The sequence below is a fragment of the Myotis daubentonii genome, chromosome 5 (assembly GCF_963259705.1).
Source record: "Myotis daubentonii chromosome 5, mMyoDau2.1, whole genome shotgun sequence".
Classification (NCBI taxonomy): Eukaryota; Metazoa; Chordata; class Mammalia; order Chiroptera; family Vespertilionidae; genus Myotis; species Myotis daubentonii.
Window position 1 is genome coordinate 47,220,383 of NC_081844.1, and position 16,113 is coordinate 47,236,495.

At 37.8% G+C, this 16,113-nt stretch overlaps 3 protein-coding genes across 4 annotated transcripts in view; 2 read left to right on the plus strand and 1 right to left on the minus strand.

The window, feature by feature from the left end:
- RXFP1 (relaxin family peptide receptor 1) overlaps positions 1 to 6,506 on the plus strand; it is a 46,172-nt gene extending 39,666 nt beyond the window's left edge. Inside the window, exons 13-16 of the mRNA XM_059697721.1 lie at positions 159 to 388; positions 2,919 to 3,329; positions 4,022 to 4,240; positions 6,208 to 6,506. Coding sequence (XP_059553704.1) covers positions 159 to 388; positions 2,919 to 3,329; positions 4,022 to 4,240; positions 6,208 to 6,506 — 1,159 coding nt within the window. The remainder of the gene's footprint in view (positions 1 to 158; positions 389 to 2,918; positions 3,330 to 4,021; positions 4,241 to 6,207) is intronic.
- A 3,631-nt stretch (positions 6,507 to 10,137) lies between these two features.
- On the minus strand, positions 10,138 to 14,036 carry C5H4orf46 (chromosome 5 C4orf46 homolog). Its single transcript, XM_059697726.1, has 2 exons — positions 13,583 to 14,036; positions 10,138 to 11,773 (listed from the first exon to the last, which is right to left on the minus strand). The coding sequence occupies exons 1-2, from the start codon at positions 13,760 to 13,762 to the stop codon at positions 11,618 to 11,620; spliced, it is 336 nt and encodes a 111-aa protein (XP_059553709.1). The 5' UTR covers positions 13,763 to 14,036; the 3' UTR covers positions 10,138 to 11,617.
- Positions 14,037 to 14,222: 186 nt separating this feature from the next.
- Positions 14,223 to 16,113, plus strand: part of ETFDH (electron transfer flavoprotein dehydrogenase) — a 33,695-nt gene continuing 31,804 nt past the window's right edge. Inside the window, exon 1 of one of the 2 annotated variants that reach the window (XM_059697724.1) lies at positions 14,223 to 14,417. In XM_059697724.1, coding sequence (XP_059553707.1) covers positions 14,372 to 14,417 — 46 coding nt within the window. In that variant the 5' untranslated portion in view covers positions 14,223 to 14,371. The remainder of the gene's footprint in view (positions 14,418 to 16,113) is intronic. The other variant, XM_059697723.1, reaches the window with a different exon arrangement.

Sequence of the window (16,113 nt, forward strand, 5' to 3'; positions counted from 1 at the left end):
TTAAAGCTTCAGTATTCCTAATGTTTTACACCCCCCTGAGTCTCATTAGTAAGACATTGCATTTTCTTTCTACTGAGAAAATGTAGAAAATACATATTTATGGATAGTGAGGCCAGATTAAATTTAAAATCTTATTTTACCTCCTCTTTGCATACCAGCTATTTTAAGAAATTCCAGTACTGTGGATATGCACCACATGTTCGCAGCTGTAAACCAAACACTGATGGAATCTCATCTCTAGAGAATCTCTTGGCAAGCATCATTCAGAGAGTGTTCATCTGGGTTGTGTCTATAGTTACATTCTTGGGAAACATCTTTGTCATTTGTATGCGACCTTATATCAGGTCTGAGAACAAGCCGCATGCCATGTCCATCGTATCTCTCTGCTGTGAGTATTTCCTCACTGAAGAGGAATTCTAGTTTCAAAATATAGAAAAGCATTGCTATTCGAAAATTAGTAAACAGGGACAGACATAATTATGAGATTTAAAATTTTTCTCCTTTTCGCTTATATATTGTTTTCACATTCACTACAATGAAAATAAAATTTCTTTAGTGATGAGAAAGAAAATAAGTTTTATTTTATTTTTCCAGTCCCCCTATCCCCCTCCCCTCTGACAGCTGTCAGTCTGTTCCATGCATTCATGCCTCTGGTTCTATTTTGTTCATCAGTTTATTTTGTTCATTAGATTCCACATGTGAGTGAGATCGAATGGTATTTGTCTTTCTCTGACAGGCTTATTTCACTTAGGGTAATAATCTCCAGGTCCATCCATGTTGTTGCAAAAGGAGAGATTTCCTTCTTTCTAACAGCTGTATAGTATTCCATTGCATGGATGTACCACAGCTTTTTTATCCCCTTATCTTCTGATGGGCACTTGGGCTGTTTCCAGATCTTAGCTATTGTAAATTGTGCTGCTATGAACTTAGCGGTTCATATATTCTTTCAAATTGGTGTTTGGGGATTCTTGGGATATATTCCCAGAAGTGGGTCAAAAGGCGTTTCTGTTTTTAATTTTTTGAGGAAACTCCATACTGTTTCCACAGTGGCTGCACCAGTCTGCATTCCCACCATCAGTGTACTAGGGTTCCCTTTTCTCCACATCCTCGCCAGCACTTGTCATTTGTTGATTTATTGATGGTAGCCATTCTAACAGGTGTGAGGTGATATTTCATTATGGTTTTAATTTGTATCTCTCTTATAATTAGTGACCTTGAGCATTTTTTCATATGTCTATTGGCTATCTGTATGTCGTCTTTGGAGAAGTTTCTATTCATGACCTTTGCCCTTTTTTTAATTGGATTGTTTGTCTTCCTGGTGTTGAGTTGTGTATAAGTTCTTTACATATTTTGGAAATTAACCCCTTATTTGATGTATCATTGGTGAATATGAAAATGAGTTTTAAAAGAAGAAAACTCAGTCACTTTACACAGATTAATGAAGTTCTCATTTATTACTCTCCACATAAACAAGCTCTTATTTATTAGTTTTAGTTTTCTTCTCTGGCGGCATAATATATTATTAAAGCTTGTAAATCTTTTACTATGCATAAAACCTTTCATGGTCATATTTTATATCTAGAGCTATATTTACTTTTTTGTTTGAATGTCCAATTCATAAATATTGACTTAGTTGTTTTTCTGGACTCTGAGATCCTAGAACCTTTTGCAGTCATAATTTGAAATATTTACAGAAAATGTTTTTAGTTCATATGAAATATTTTAAAGTTTTTGAAATGTGATCGCAAGCTAATATGTTAAATGAGGACTACAAAGAAAAATAAGCATGAAACTAGCCATCAGGATGTTCATAGTGTAAGTAAAGTGGTCTATAATTTACCTATATACTCTCAAGCAACCATCAATCTATACACTGTGTGCTGTCCCATGTCTTAATCCTATCCTCATTCAAAGTCTAATGTCCAATTGTGTGAGGGTGTTTTCCATTGCAAGCTAAATTATTTACTACTTTGTATTGTTAGTTACAAAATTTTGAGGACTCTCAATTTCCTTGGTGAAGGCCAGAATATAATTTCAGTATTTAAGGACTAGGGTCAGCCTTATGATTTATACACTGATGGGATTTTAGGAACTTTGTGTAGACTGCTTGTGCAGTCAGAAAAAAACCTTATCTACTTTCAGATATGTAATGTTTGCTTAAAAAGCAAATACACTAAGTAGGGCATTACATTGACAGCTAATTTAGGGGATGGGAAGACCTAAAATGAGACAGAGAAATGTAAAAAAAAAAAAAAAAAAGGAACTGAGAATCAGAGAGAACAGGCCTGCTTTGGCCAGCTCTGGATAAATAATGTCAGTCCCCTGAAATTGTACTGACTGCAAAGCACGTCAGAATTATTCGTATTCTAAATTATGGGCTTCAAAATTCAGAGTCACTCCTCCATCACAGCAACTTCTGGATTATTCTCTCTGAGATTTTGGATGATGTCTTTAGCTTGTTAAGCTGGGAGAATTTCAGTGGAAGAGATGAACCAAGTAATAACATCCCCATCTTGGTCCCTAATCCAATGCTCAATATAATTGCATTTTATTCATTTATTCAACACTTTTGGGTGATGGAGCTAGAATGAAAAACATAACAGACAAGATCCCTGCTCTCACAGATTTAATGTTCAAGGAGAACAGAGAAATGATTACTTTTTAGTTGTAAAGGATGTTATAAGCATGGTTATCAAGAGAGTTGAAGAGGCTCTTACCCATAAATGAATTGTTAGAATAAAAATTACCTGCCCCAAGATGGAAGAAACTTGGCTAGTTTGTTTTTGGGTTTTTTTTGCTAAAATATTAGATATATTATGTATATATATTATTACATATACTCAAATATTAATACTTATTGATAAGTCTTTTATACCTATTTATTTCTCTAAATTTGTGACATTTACTGATCCCTATAGGTGCTGACTGCCTAATGGGAATATACTTATTTGTGATTGGAGCCTTCGACCTAAAGTTTCGTGGAGAATACAATAAGCATGCACAGCTGTGGATAGAGAGTTTTCATTGTCAGCTTGTGGGATCTTTGGCCATTCTCTCTACCGAAGTATCAGTATTACTTTTAACATTTCTGACAGTGGAAAAATACATCTGTATTGTGTATCCCTTTCAATTTTTAAGGCCTAGAAAATGCAGAACAATTACAATGTTGATTCTCATTTGGATTATTGGGGTTATAGTGGCTTTCGTTCCATTGAGCAATAAGGAATTTTTCAAAAATTACTATGGTAACAATGGAGTATGTTTCCCTCTTCATTCAGAAGACACCGAAAGTATTGGAGCCCGGATTTATTCCGTGACAATTTTTCTTGGTAAGAAAATCTGTATTATGAGCCTTTTCATACAAATGTTACAATAAATCACAACATGAACCTCGTTATACCTTCTAATGTTTACAAAATTTTTATATGAGATCTTCTAACCAGTTTTTCTCATTGACATTGGGGGTGAATACCCTAAAGGGATTTTTAAAAATTTCCTTTAATCATATAAATTCCAACATGATGCACCTTAATAAAAGACAAGACACTAAACACGTATATATTATGCATTCACCCTAATAATACTAAGCAAAATATATTTTAACTCTTTGCCTTTATATTATAAACAACTTCAAAGTAGCCAGACAAGTTTTTGGCTTGAGTACACATACAAGTGTTTTCTCTTGTAATTTTTTTCAAAATATAATAATATAATTGAATTATTACAAAAATAATACTAGAAAGATTAGTTTAATAGGCCCAGTATATTCATTGAATCACTATCATCTCATTTTAATATGCCATTTCAAAATTAAACATTTTATCATTCCTCATTACTTCAAAAATACTTCAAAGTCTTAAAAATTCATGATTTCTATATACCCTAGCAATTATGAAGAACAAAAAAAACTGTATTGGTCTTTGTTTCTTAATAACAGCTAAGAGTAGGTTTTGTTTGTTTGTTTCTTTTGTTTTGAAAGAGTATTTATATACATTAACAATAACCTTTGTGTTCTAAATAGGTATTAACTTGGTGGCATTTATCATCGTAGTTTTTTCCTACGGAAGCATGTTTTACAGCGTTCATCAAAGTGCCATAACAGCAACTGAAATACGGAATCAAGTTAAAAAAGAGATGACCCTTGCCAAACGGTTTTTCTTTATTGTATTTACTGATGCATTGTGCTGGATACCCATTTTTGTACTGAAATTTCTTTCACTGCTTCAAGTAGAAATACCAGGTACTACTTTTTTCTTCTTTATGTAAAAACAAAAATAATGTATCTGTTTCTGCAATGTACTTCTAGGAAAGAAAATTAAGATCCTTAACACTAACTCATTTCAAGAAATATAAGTCAGTTACATGAACTTCAGGTTCTCTTCACAAATAAAATGTTCACTGGGAGGAAGCCGGTCAGTTATTTCCATAAATACCTAAAACCACAATTACTATTGGGACAAAGGAACAATGACTCAACTAAATTATACTCAATGTAGTGAAATTTTGGTAATCCCATGCTTAAGATGACCAGAAGGGAATATAGATGAAAACAATGATCAAAGAATTATTTATTTCAGAAGGTAAGATATTTTTCTTCCCTGAGTACATAGCAATTCAAAGAATGTTACCCCAGAGTATGAGAGGTGACAGAAGAAAACACTCTTGATATTTAAAAATAATGTGTATCATACTCATTACGATGGCTATCATTTAAAAAATAACAAGTATTAGTAAGGATGTGGAGAAAGTTGCACTCTTATTCTTTGCCGATAGGAATGTAAAATGGCACCACTGCTATAGAAACCAGTGTGATGGTTTCTCAAGAAATTAAGCATACAATTACCATATTTCCCAGCAATTCCACTAATGGGTATATACCCAAAAGCAGTAACTCAGACATTCACACACCCATGTTCATAGCAACGTCATTCACAATCACCAGGGTCCATCAATGAATAAATGGATGAACAAGATGTGTTACATACAGAAAATGTGTTACATACAGAAAATGCAATGTTATTCAGATTAAAAAAGAAGGAAATTATGATACATGCTACAACATGGATGGACCTTGAAAACACCATGCTAAGTGAAGTAAGCCAATCACAAAAGGACAAATATATGATTCCACATCTAGGAGGTAACTAGAGTAGTCAAATTCATAGAGACAGAAAGGTTGTAAATGGTACTGTTAAGGTTTGGGAGGAGAAGGGGATGTGGAGTTATTAATTGGTACGAAGTTTCATCTTGGCAAGATAAAGACATTTTGGAGATGCATGGTGGTTATGGTGCACAATAATGTGAAATGTACTTATACACTTAAAAATGATTAAAATTGTAAATTTTATGTTATGTGTATTTTACAATTTTAGAAATGTGCAAAATCCTGTTAACTGTATGTATAGTGCAGTATGTATTCACATTGTTAAAAATTTATAAACATATATTTTTAATTTTGTTTTATCCCATGGTTTGTGGTAATAGTATCTGACATTTTATAAGCAACAAAGAAGACAGCATTGATTAAATTCTAATAAAAATTTGAGCATTTGGTAGATGCATACATAATATAGTGATTTTCTAAGATAAGGTTAGTCAAAGATGTTTTTACTGAAATAGCTAGTGAAAAGTCTAAAAATGCATACCTATCTTTAAGAACCAAATAGTTGAAATGAAATTTATTAAATATAAGTATGTGTCCTGAGCAATATTATATCTACTAATAATTAAAATATTTCAAAAGGTCTGATTTAATACTAAACAATAGTTTTTTGTCTCTCTCTGACTTTCCCTCTCTCTTCCACTTTCTCTAAAAAATCAATGGAAAAATATTATTTAAAAAAAAGAATTTAAAATAATCTTTATGTGAGTAGTGCTAAGAAGCCTGAATCAGAATATTAAATGGAATCATATTTTAATAATATATAGTCATTTGATGGGAAATATTTCTACCTTATAGAATAGTTTTTGATGTATTCAAGAAAAGCTATTTAGCAATGAACCCTGGTTTTTTGTACCACAAACACTCCCCTCAAACACTGGCACCCTGGAAAGATACCCTGGAAACACATATAGACTTGGTATTTAAATATGTGACATCCTAATGGAAAAATAAACACTTGAAAGAGGCTGAGGTACAAAGGGAAAGGGGTTTCTATAACTTGCAAACATCCATAAATACTAAACGATGTCATTTTTCTCTTCCAGGCACCATAACCTCTTGGGTAGTGATTTTTATTCTGCCTATCAACAGTGCTTTGAACCCAATTCTCTATACTCTGACTACAAGACCATTCAAAGAAACGATCCATCAGTATTGGAATAACTACAGACAAAGATCTACTGGCAGCAAAAGAAGCCGGAAAAGATATACTCCATCACTCATGTGGACAGAAATGTGGCCGCTGCAGGAGATGCCACCTAGATTAATGAAGCCAGCTCTTCTCACAGACTCCTACGAATTGTCACTAATTTCTAAATCAACTAGACTCAATTCCTATTCATAACTGACTCTGACCCCCATTGGGATGCTTCAAAATGGATTTATTAGTATAGAATGAATGCCACAAAATTAATAATTTACATGAATGGCTAAGATAAATTAGGGAAATAAATTATTTTGATAATATGTATATACTAGCACATATTTTGCATAGGAAATTTAAGAAAAATCTACTTCAGAAAGATTCATTCTTTTTTAAAAATGTTTTTATTGACTTTTTTTTTTTAAGAGAGAGGTAGAAAGAGGGATAGAGAGACAGAAACATCAATTAGAGAGGAACATAATCAATTGGCTGCCTCTTGTACAGCCCCACTGGGGATCAAACCCACAATCCAGGCATGTGCCCTGACTGGGAATCGAACTGATGGGTTGACGCTCAACCACTGAACCACACCAGTCAGGCCATTCATTCTTTTTGCATTTCTTGAGTACCCACTATATGCATGGCATGCAGTAAATTCTTGGAAGTAGACAGTATAGAACCTTCTCAATGTTCAATGTTAAATTTTGTTTACAACCAAATATACATAGTGCATCTGCAGCTCCTATGTTAAGGTAGAGCTTTATCTGTCATGCATATCATGGACACTTTCAAATAAGGGTTTAATACTCAGTATAATAGCATCAGAGAAAATGTCTGATTGTTTGCAAAATATTCTGTTTTAAGAATTCATCTTAACTCTCTTCAAGTCTTCATACACTTTAGAGCCAATACGATGTATTTATTACTATGGAAAAAAAATGTTCTGATATTAACTCAAAACAGCACTTCTCTGCCCAAATGTCTTTTTGCTTTGAGAATCATCATGTGATTGGAAAAGGAGAGTGAAAGTATTGCTAAGGAATGAATCAGAAAAACTAGGATGAGGCTAGAGATCAGTGGAATAGAATTTGAGTGTCCAAAAATAAAACCCTCACATTTACAATTGAGTTTCAACAAAAATGCCAAAATAATCAAATAAAGAAAAAAAGTCCTTTCAACACATGATGCAGGGACAATTCAGGGCAAAAGAATGAAGTTGGACCCCTTCCTTACACCATATACAAAAATTAACTCAACGTGAATCAAAAACCAAAATATAAGACATAAAACTCTTAGGAGAAAACATTTGGGTAAATCTTCAAGACCTTTGACTTGGTAACTGATTCTCAGATGACAATAAAAGCATAGCAACAAAAGGAAGAAATAAATTGGATTTCATGTAAATTTAAAACTTTTGTATATCAAAGGACATTCTTAAAAAAGTGAAGACAACCTATGCAATGAAAGAAAATACTTGGAAATCACATATCTGAGAGGGGGTGGTTAACATACAAAATAAAGAACTCCTACACTAAACAAAAAAGTCAGCAGCTCAATCAAAAAATGGGCAAAGGATCTGAACAGACATTTCTCCAAAGAAGGTATACTCATGGCCAATAAGTACATGAAAAGATGCTCAGCATCACTAATCACTAAGAAAATGCAAATCAAAACCACAATAAGCTAACACATCACACCTACTACCAGGGCTATAATTTTAAAAAATAACATTGGCAAGGATATGAAGATTGAAACTCCTTCCACATTGCTGGTTGGAATGTAAAATGGTGCAGCTGCCATAGAAAACAGGTCAGTGGTTCCTCAAAAGCTTATCATACAATTACCATATGCTCCAGCAATTTCAGTCCTAGGTGTGAACCGAAGAGTTGAAAACAGGACTCAGATACTTGCATGCAAGTGCTCTTTGCAGCATTACAACAGTAGTCAATACATGGACGCAACCCAAGTGCCTATCAACTGATGAACAGATAAACAAAATGTAGTTTATACATGTGATGGAATATTATTCAGCCATAAAAAGGATTTAAGTTCTGACACATGCTACATGATGAATGTGAAATAAGCCAGCCAATACGGACAAATACTGTTTGATTCCACTTGCATGAAATATTTGAATAAGCGAAGTCATAGAGACAGAAAGATGAGAGTTTACTGGAGGTTGGGAGGGTTGGGAGGGTGATGCTTAAGAAGTGGAGAATATCTTTTTGGGGCAAAGGAAAAAGTTCTAAAATTGATTATGGTAATGGATAAATAACTGCGATTATACTAAAAGCCACTGAATTATATATTTTAGATTGGTGAATTTTATGGACACATGAATTATATCTCAATAAAGCAGTTAAAAGGAAAAGAAAGAAGAGCTAGAATGTACATTCAGGAACTTAACTTCAGGAAGGAAAAATCTAAGTACATGTTTTGCTCTAAAGACAAAATAGTTGTCATCAAGAGATGAATTCAGCCGAAACCGGTTTGGCTCAGTGGATAGAGCGTAGGCCTGCGGACTGAGCAGTCTCAGGTTCAATTCCGGTCAAGGGCATGTACCTGGGTTGCGGGCATATCCCCAGTGGGGGATGTGCAGGAGGCAGCTGATGGATGTTTCTCTCTCATCGATGTTTCTAACTCTCTATCTCTCTCCCTTCTTCTCTGTAAAAAAAATCAATAAAATATATTTAAAAAAAAAAAAAAAAAAGAGATGAATTCACCTTTTGTTTGCACGGCCAACCAGATCTTAAGATGCTACTTTTTTGCTAGTTAACTCTTCTGGTCTCTGAGCTATAGCAATCTTATGCTTTCGGAATTTAAAACCTTTAAAAAGGAATAAAATGTTTTCAAGTAATTTTAACTACAACAAAAATGTTTGAAACATGAAAATACTGGACTCAAAACATATTTATTGAGTATATAATTGTATAGGTTTATTTTGAAAATAAATTACCTGAAAATTAATTCTATTAAAAATTAATTCTATTAAAAATATGGATTGCTTTGAGTCCTTTCTGTTCTCACTTAAAATGGTTCCAGTTTTTCTGCATGAAGAATGTGGTATACTTTCAATAAAAATCAAATAGAAAGCTATAATTCTGCTTATAATATTAAATTAACTACTTAGATTATAATTTTTTAAAAAGCTTACAAAAGTACAAATACATTTAAATTATTTGTTCGGATTATTTATTAAATTTTACTTTTTTAAACACCTCTTGATAATTTTTTTAATTTTTATTGATTTGTTGTTCCACTTATGCATTCATTGGTTTATGCTTGTATGTACCCTGACTGGGATCAAACCTGCAACCTTGACATATCAGAAGGACGGTCTAACCAACTGAGCTATTTGGCCAGGACTAAAGTATTATTACTATTATTGAATAATGGAATGGAAAATTATTTTTCTTAAAAAGAGTATCTAGAAAAGGAAAAGCAGTAATCATGAAGACATAATAGATAAAATGTATTCCTATGAAAATTATGATTGTGAGTCTTAGAAATTCTGTTAGTATTAAGTATCTTTAAATTGCTGTGAGTTATAAAAATATACATCTGAAACTACCTGTTAACATCTCAAATGTTTTTCTGGAAGCCATTTGGTTTCCTGTCTGTTTAATTCACTCACTCTTCCATCCTTCCACCTCTCCAAATAGAGAAACTTCTATACATACATAGATCTGAAGAAAATATAGCCAAATGTTAACATTTATTAAATCTGTATGGTGGAAATGCATTGGTGTCCATTAGATCATTCACCTTTCCTGTTATGTTAGAAAATATTTCAATAAAAAATTTTAGAGTAATGAACCCAAGGAAATGGAAATTTTCTTTTAACAAATTTATTTTTGTACATTTTAATTTCAATTTTCATGATATATAAAAAATATTTTCTAATATCAAAATAAGCATCTCTATGGTACAGGTATATATCATGTGTTATCTTTAACTTTAAAAAAATTAATCAAGTACTATGACTTAATATGCTAAACAAAACTATTTGCCCATCCATTTGTCCCCTTTCATAGCCCCATTGTGGAGTTTTAGAATACAGTTTTGTACACATCTCCATAACTACAAAGAATAAGATGCTATATCAAAGATGTCCAGAATTATTACATAGTACAGAATTAGTGGGCTTAATCACTGACATATGACACAAACCACCAGAGAGAGAGAGAGAGAGAGAGAGAGAGAGAGATAGGAAAGCAACATAAGCTATAGGACAAGTAAAATAAAACATTGTCAATAAAGTCAAATAATATGAAAATAATCACATCATTTAAATTTGATGCATTAAAAACAATAACTTCTTTAAAATTACATTTAGAATTAAGAATTATTACTTACAAAGCTCCAAAAGTAATAGTTAGTACAGAGCCATAATTGTGATAAGGCACTTTAAAGAGAACAATCAAAGACCTAACAACATGGAATGCAAGAAATATTATCTGTAGAAGCACTTAATCTTAGAAATAAATATGGGGGAAAATATGCATTCTTTCTATACATGCTTTCATTTTCTGAAGTAAAAGCTGTTTTAAAAAGCATCCTAGAGGGCAAAAAATATTTAGCATATATTTTAAAAAGCTGTCATCAGTAGAAGTTCAAATCTCCATTAAAAAAAAAATGTTTTCCTTCAAGTCAATGAGGTTGACTCTTTTATATGACACTGTCCTAGGTGCTGGGGATTGGTCTAGAGAAGTTAGCCTAATGGAGCTGGATCTAACATTACTACCCAGTTACCTTCTTTGGTAACTTCAAACTCTGCCATTCTTGCCATCTTCTTGCAAATCAAATAAAATAATGTTCTACCTCGTTTGCTCCTAGTAACACTGTGGTATTTTTGTCTACTGATGAAATTAACTTTCATAAAAGATTCTATGAAAGTTTAGTCAGAAGATTATGCAAATACTAGCCGGCATCAAAAATAACATCAGGCCCTAAGCGGTTTGCTCACTGGATAGAGCATCGGCCTGAGGACTGAAGGGTCCCAGGTTCGATTCCAGTCAAGGGCATGTACCTTGGTTACAGGCACATCCCCAGTAGGGGGTGTGCAGGAGGCAGCTGATGGATGTTTCTCTCTCATCGATGTTTTTAACTTTCTATCCCTCTTTCTTCCTCTATGTAAAAATGTCAATAAAATATATTTTAAAAAAATAACATCAGTATTCTGCTTTCACAAAAGTGAGGAGAACCAAGAAAAATTCCATTTTTAGTGTACAGAACTACTGGGGATTCTCCTATACATATGATACATGTGAAAATATCATAAATGAGGACGTATGAGTTATTCCACAGCTAAATCAGTTGTCAGGCTTCAGAGAATTGTAGCCTTCCTTCAAGAGGTCCCGCCATGTTTTCAGGAAACGTGCATTTTCTGTACATTTCAAGGCAAGCTCTTCCACTTGAGCTGATACTGCAGATGTGGCTTCAAGCAGTTTGGTCAGTGAAAATGCTGCCTGAAATTATATTTTTTTAAAAGTCAAATAATAGAAATTTATTCTTTAAGGTTTTAATTTCATCTTATAGTCTAAAAATAGCTTAAAACAAAGGCCTAAATTATTTTCTTTAAAAGTAAAAAATCTGCAAACTAAAAGCAGACACTCTGAGCTAACAAAATCAACACAATCAAAATACATGTAGAAAATATCCAACTCTTGGTGCTAAACTCACTTCTTAAATGTTTTCTTCATATAAACAACACGGACATAAAATAACACTGTTCCTAGATAACACATCTGCACTCCTTTGTACATATTCACTTGAAACCAGTCTTGCTCAGCAAAAACAGAAGCTGTGTCAGCATTTTGTTAAAAAACAACACAGCCCTAACCGGTTTGGCCCACTGGATAGAGCATCAGCCTGCGGATTCAAGGGTCCCGGGTTCGATTCCGGTCAAGGGCATGTACCTTGGTTGCGGGCACATACCCAGTGGGGAGTGTGCAGGAGACAGCTGATCGATGTTTCTCTCTCATCGATGTTTCTAACTCTCTATCCTTCTCCCTTCCTCTGTAAAAAATCAATAAAATATATTAAAAAACACACACACACACAAATACTTGAGCCATGATATAATCCAGTTCATTCCCCAGTTTCCAATCTGCACAGGCAGGTCTATTCCACAAACTTCTCCCAGGAAGACTACACCTCATTCACTAAATACTTCATTCTACCTGACCCACTCAGGAGTCCTTAAATACGGAAACGGTGACCCCCTCCGATGATGTCTTATGTGTTACGGTTTCAGGTGTGTGTGGGGGGGTGGGGGGAGGGGATGTCAGGGGTGTGTGGGGGGATGTCAGGGGTGTGTGGGGGGAGGGGATGTCGGGTGTGTGTGTGTGTGGGGGGGATGTCAGGGGTGTGTGGGGGGAGGGGATGTCGGGTGTGTGTGTGGGGGGGGGATGTCAGGGGTGTGTGTGGGGGGATGTCAGGGGTGTGTGGGGGGGGATGTCAGGGGTGTGTGGGGGGAGGGGATGTCGGGTGTGTGTGTGGGGGGATGTCAGGGGTGTGTGGGGGGAGGGGATGTCGGGTGTGTGTGTGTGGGGGGGGATGTCAGGGGTGTGTGTGTGGGCGGATGTCAGGGGTGTGTGTGTGGGGGGGGGGGGTTCAGGGGTATGTGTGTGTGCGCTCGCGCGCTAGCACAGGGGCATTAGTTTCTGAAAATTCGAGATTCAACAGAAACCAACCAAAGATCCCTCCCTGTGATTCCCAGAACCGTTAAATGAAACAATCTGGGCTACGGGGCGGGGACTAACCCCTCCAAACTGAGTCCAGCGAGAAGCCAGCCTGAGAAAGACAACAGCCTTGTCAGCTGGCTCTGGGCAGGTGGCCAACCAGAACAGCGGGCTCTCCGGTCCCGCGGAGCGAGAAGTCACAGCCTGACCCACACACAGCACTGGGGGAGGATGGGTGTGGGGGGGGGGGGATGGGAGGGGAGGAGGGGGAGGATGGGGGGGGGGGAGGATGGGAAGGGAGGAGAGGGGGGGGGGGTGGCAGACGGAGCCAGCACAGTCCTGGCAGCGGAGCGCGTGGTTTCGGGTTTCAGGGATGATGGGAACCAGAAGCGAGGCAGAAAGACGGAGGGATGGGGATGGGGGGGGGGGGGGGGGGGAGGGATCGCCCTAATTCCCCCACGCTAAATCTGAAGGCGGATTCCGTCCTTCTGCACGTTAGGATTCCCAGCCCCTCGCTCCCGGACCCCGCCGCGGTCGGTGTGCCAACAGGCGCGGGCTGGGGACGCGGTCGGGGCACCTGTCCCCGCCACTCACGTCTCCGATCTGCAGCTCCACTTCCTCCAGCCGGTCCACCGTTGGGCTCCTGCTCGGAACTGGCCAGTCCAAACTCACTGGGATGCCGGGGGAAGATGTGGAAGAGGAATCAGAAGACGAGGGAGAGAAGGAAGGCGGCGGGGACTGCGAAGAAACCCGCGCCTCCTCGGGGTCTGCCATGGAGAAGTGCTGGGACGGCCGAATCGAAACTTATCGGAACCGACATCAACCGTCTTTCAACTGCTCGCGCCCTAAGGCCAGAGGCCCCGCCTCCTCTCCCCCGAAATCCCGCCCCGTCTCCTGTGGGCGTCCGCCCAATACCGAAAACGGCATTTTTTCAGGACAGCCTATCAGATATCAGTGGATTCACCGTGGGCAGCTCGCTACTCCAGCGCAAAGCTCCTTACAGGCTTACCAGGCTCTTCAGCAGAAGACTACAACTCCCAGGATGCCGTGCGCGTTGCTTCGCCTCTCACTGCCTTTGGCTGCGTGCGCGGTGCACCATGGGGCTTCGGAGATGGTCGGGACAGACTCAATCCACCACCAGAGGCCGCGGGACACGACCCGGAAGCCTGGGCTGGCCATTGCGTCACGCGTGGCGCCGGCGCAGAAAGAGAAAGGGGCGGGAACACCGTGAAGCCTGAGAGGTGGGCTGAGCAGAGAGGCAGGTTTCAGCAGAGCGGTTGGTGCCTCCCGGCAGGTAATGGCGCCCCCCGAGGCCTAGAGGTCCAGCGCCCGCGGCGAGCCACTGGCAGTCCTCCTTCCGCTGGTGTCCGACGGAGAGTCCCGATGACAGTGAACATGTTGGTGCCACTAGCCAAGCTGTCCTGCCCGGGTGAGAGGGCATTTCGGGAGGGGAATTAGCGGGGAAAGGTCGAGTAGTTTAGGGAGAAAGGGTCACAGGTGGGGGCTGTCGACACCTGTCTCCTCCCGCTTCTCCTCCGGTCGCTTTCTGAAGCCAACCTACGACAAAGGTCACGCCGCCTGCACCTGGCGGTGGACCCCGGGATCCTCCGTGGTTGGCCGTCCGCAGCCGGAGAACGGACAACTAGGGGAAAGGTCGTGGGCCGGGAAACGTCTGCGCACGGGCCCCCGGTGGACGCCCGGACCGAGTCGTCCCGGGTTCTGGCTCGGACCCTTACCCGAGGCTCAGGTGTTATCTGCGGCACCGCTGGAAACGGGTGGAAGAGTATTTGCGCAGGTTTTCTCCTGGGTCTCCACCTGAGTTGCGTCTTTGCCGCCAACCTCACATATGAATGTTAATCGTGATGGTTAACATTCATATGTGCCGCCTAAGTCACCAAATTATTTCGAGCGCCAGGAGTTTTTCTGCATTATGTAAAATTAACTCGAGGGGCTCCTCGTGTTGTGGGCGTCCCTAGAACCCCCACGATAACTCGTGAAAATACCACATTGCCTCTCCTGTCACTTAAAAAAAAAAAAGGTAGAATGATGCACTGCGATGGTGTTTTGTTTTACTTAACAAAACAAAAAATTCCAAAAAAAAGTTCACTTACAGGATCTTGAATTCTCTCACATCTGGCTTAATATTTTTCTAATCTGATTTAAGTTAATTTTCGAATGTGGAATAAACAAGTATACCTATTGCAACTTCAAGGATGTTCTTATTATGTAAATTTCATTAACGTGGGATTCTGTCAAAGTTGGCCATTATATATTAAATAAGTAAAATTTTGTTTCAAGTTCATTTTACGCATGCAGGTATTACTACACTTAATGTGTAGATATGTTGTGGGGTTTTTTGTTCTTGTTTTTAATATCAAAGTAGTCAGATGCTGCTATCTGCCCTACTGCCTAATTTAGTTGAAGTTAGAAGTCATTCTTGGGCTAAGTGCTAACATAATTCCACCAAATTTACCATTTCCATTTTCCTTGGATGCTTAAGTCATTGCCATTTCCACAGCCTAGTGTTAGTACTACTGGGCTAACATTTAAATGTTTTAGAGACAAGCACATTTAGAGACAAGCACAAAATGCACTGTCAGTGTGACTTTGATAGGGTGATGTTATGAGTTCAATGGACTTTTGAGCTCACTTCTCCACCAAAATTAAGCCAAGGTGCCTAAGTGTACACTTTAATGTGAAATATCAGATTTGTTTCCAGAAAAGGAGTAAAGGTCATGATTTTTTTTTAACCCTCCAGAGGATATCAGACTGCCCAGTTCCAAATATTCTCAAGAAAATCACTAGCTGTATGAGCAACAGAATTACAGTTTTGTCTAATACCAAATCAACAGTTTCCAGGAGCAGATGAAAACTTTTAAACTTTAAACTATGGTAATGCGACACTAAACTAAAACTTAAAATACTGCTATGTCTTTTAATAAAAATGTAAGTAATAAAGATTCTTAAATGCTCTTTTGAATGATGCTATTACTATATTTGAACTCTGGGACTGAGTTCTATAGTATCTTTATTTGTCTTAAGTACTTTTTTAGATTTAGGATATGTGAAGGATTATTTAAGGTTTAAAAAATTATTCCCAATAAAACATTTTTAGTATGCATTTG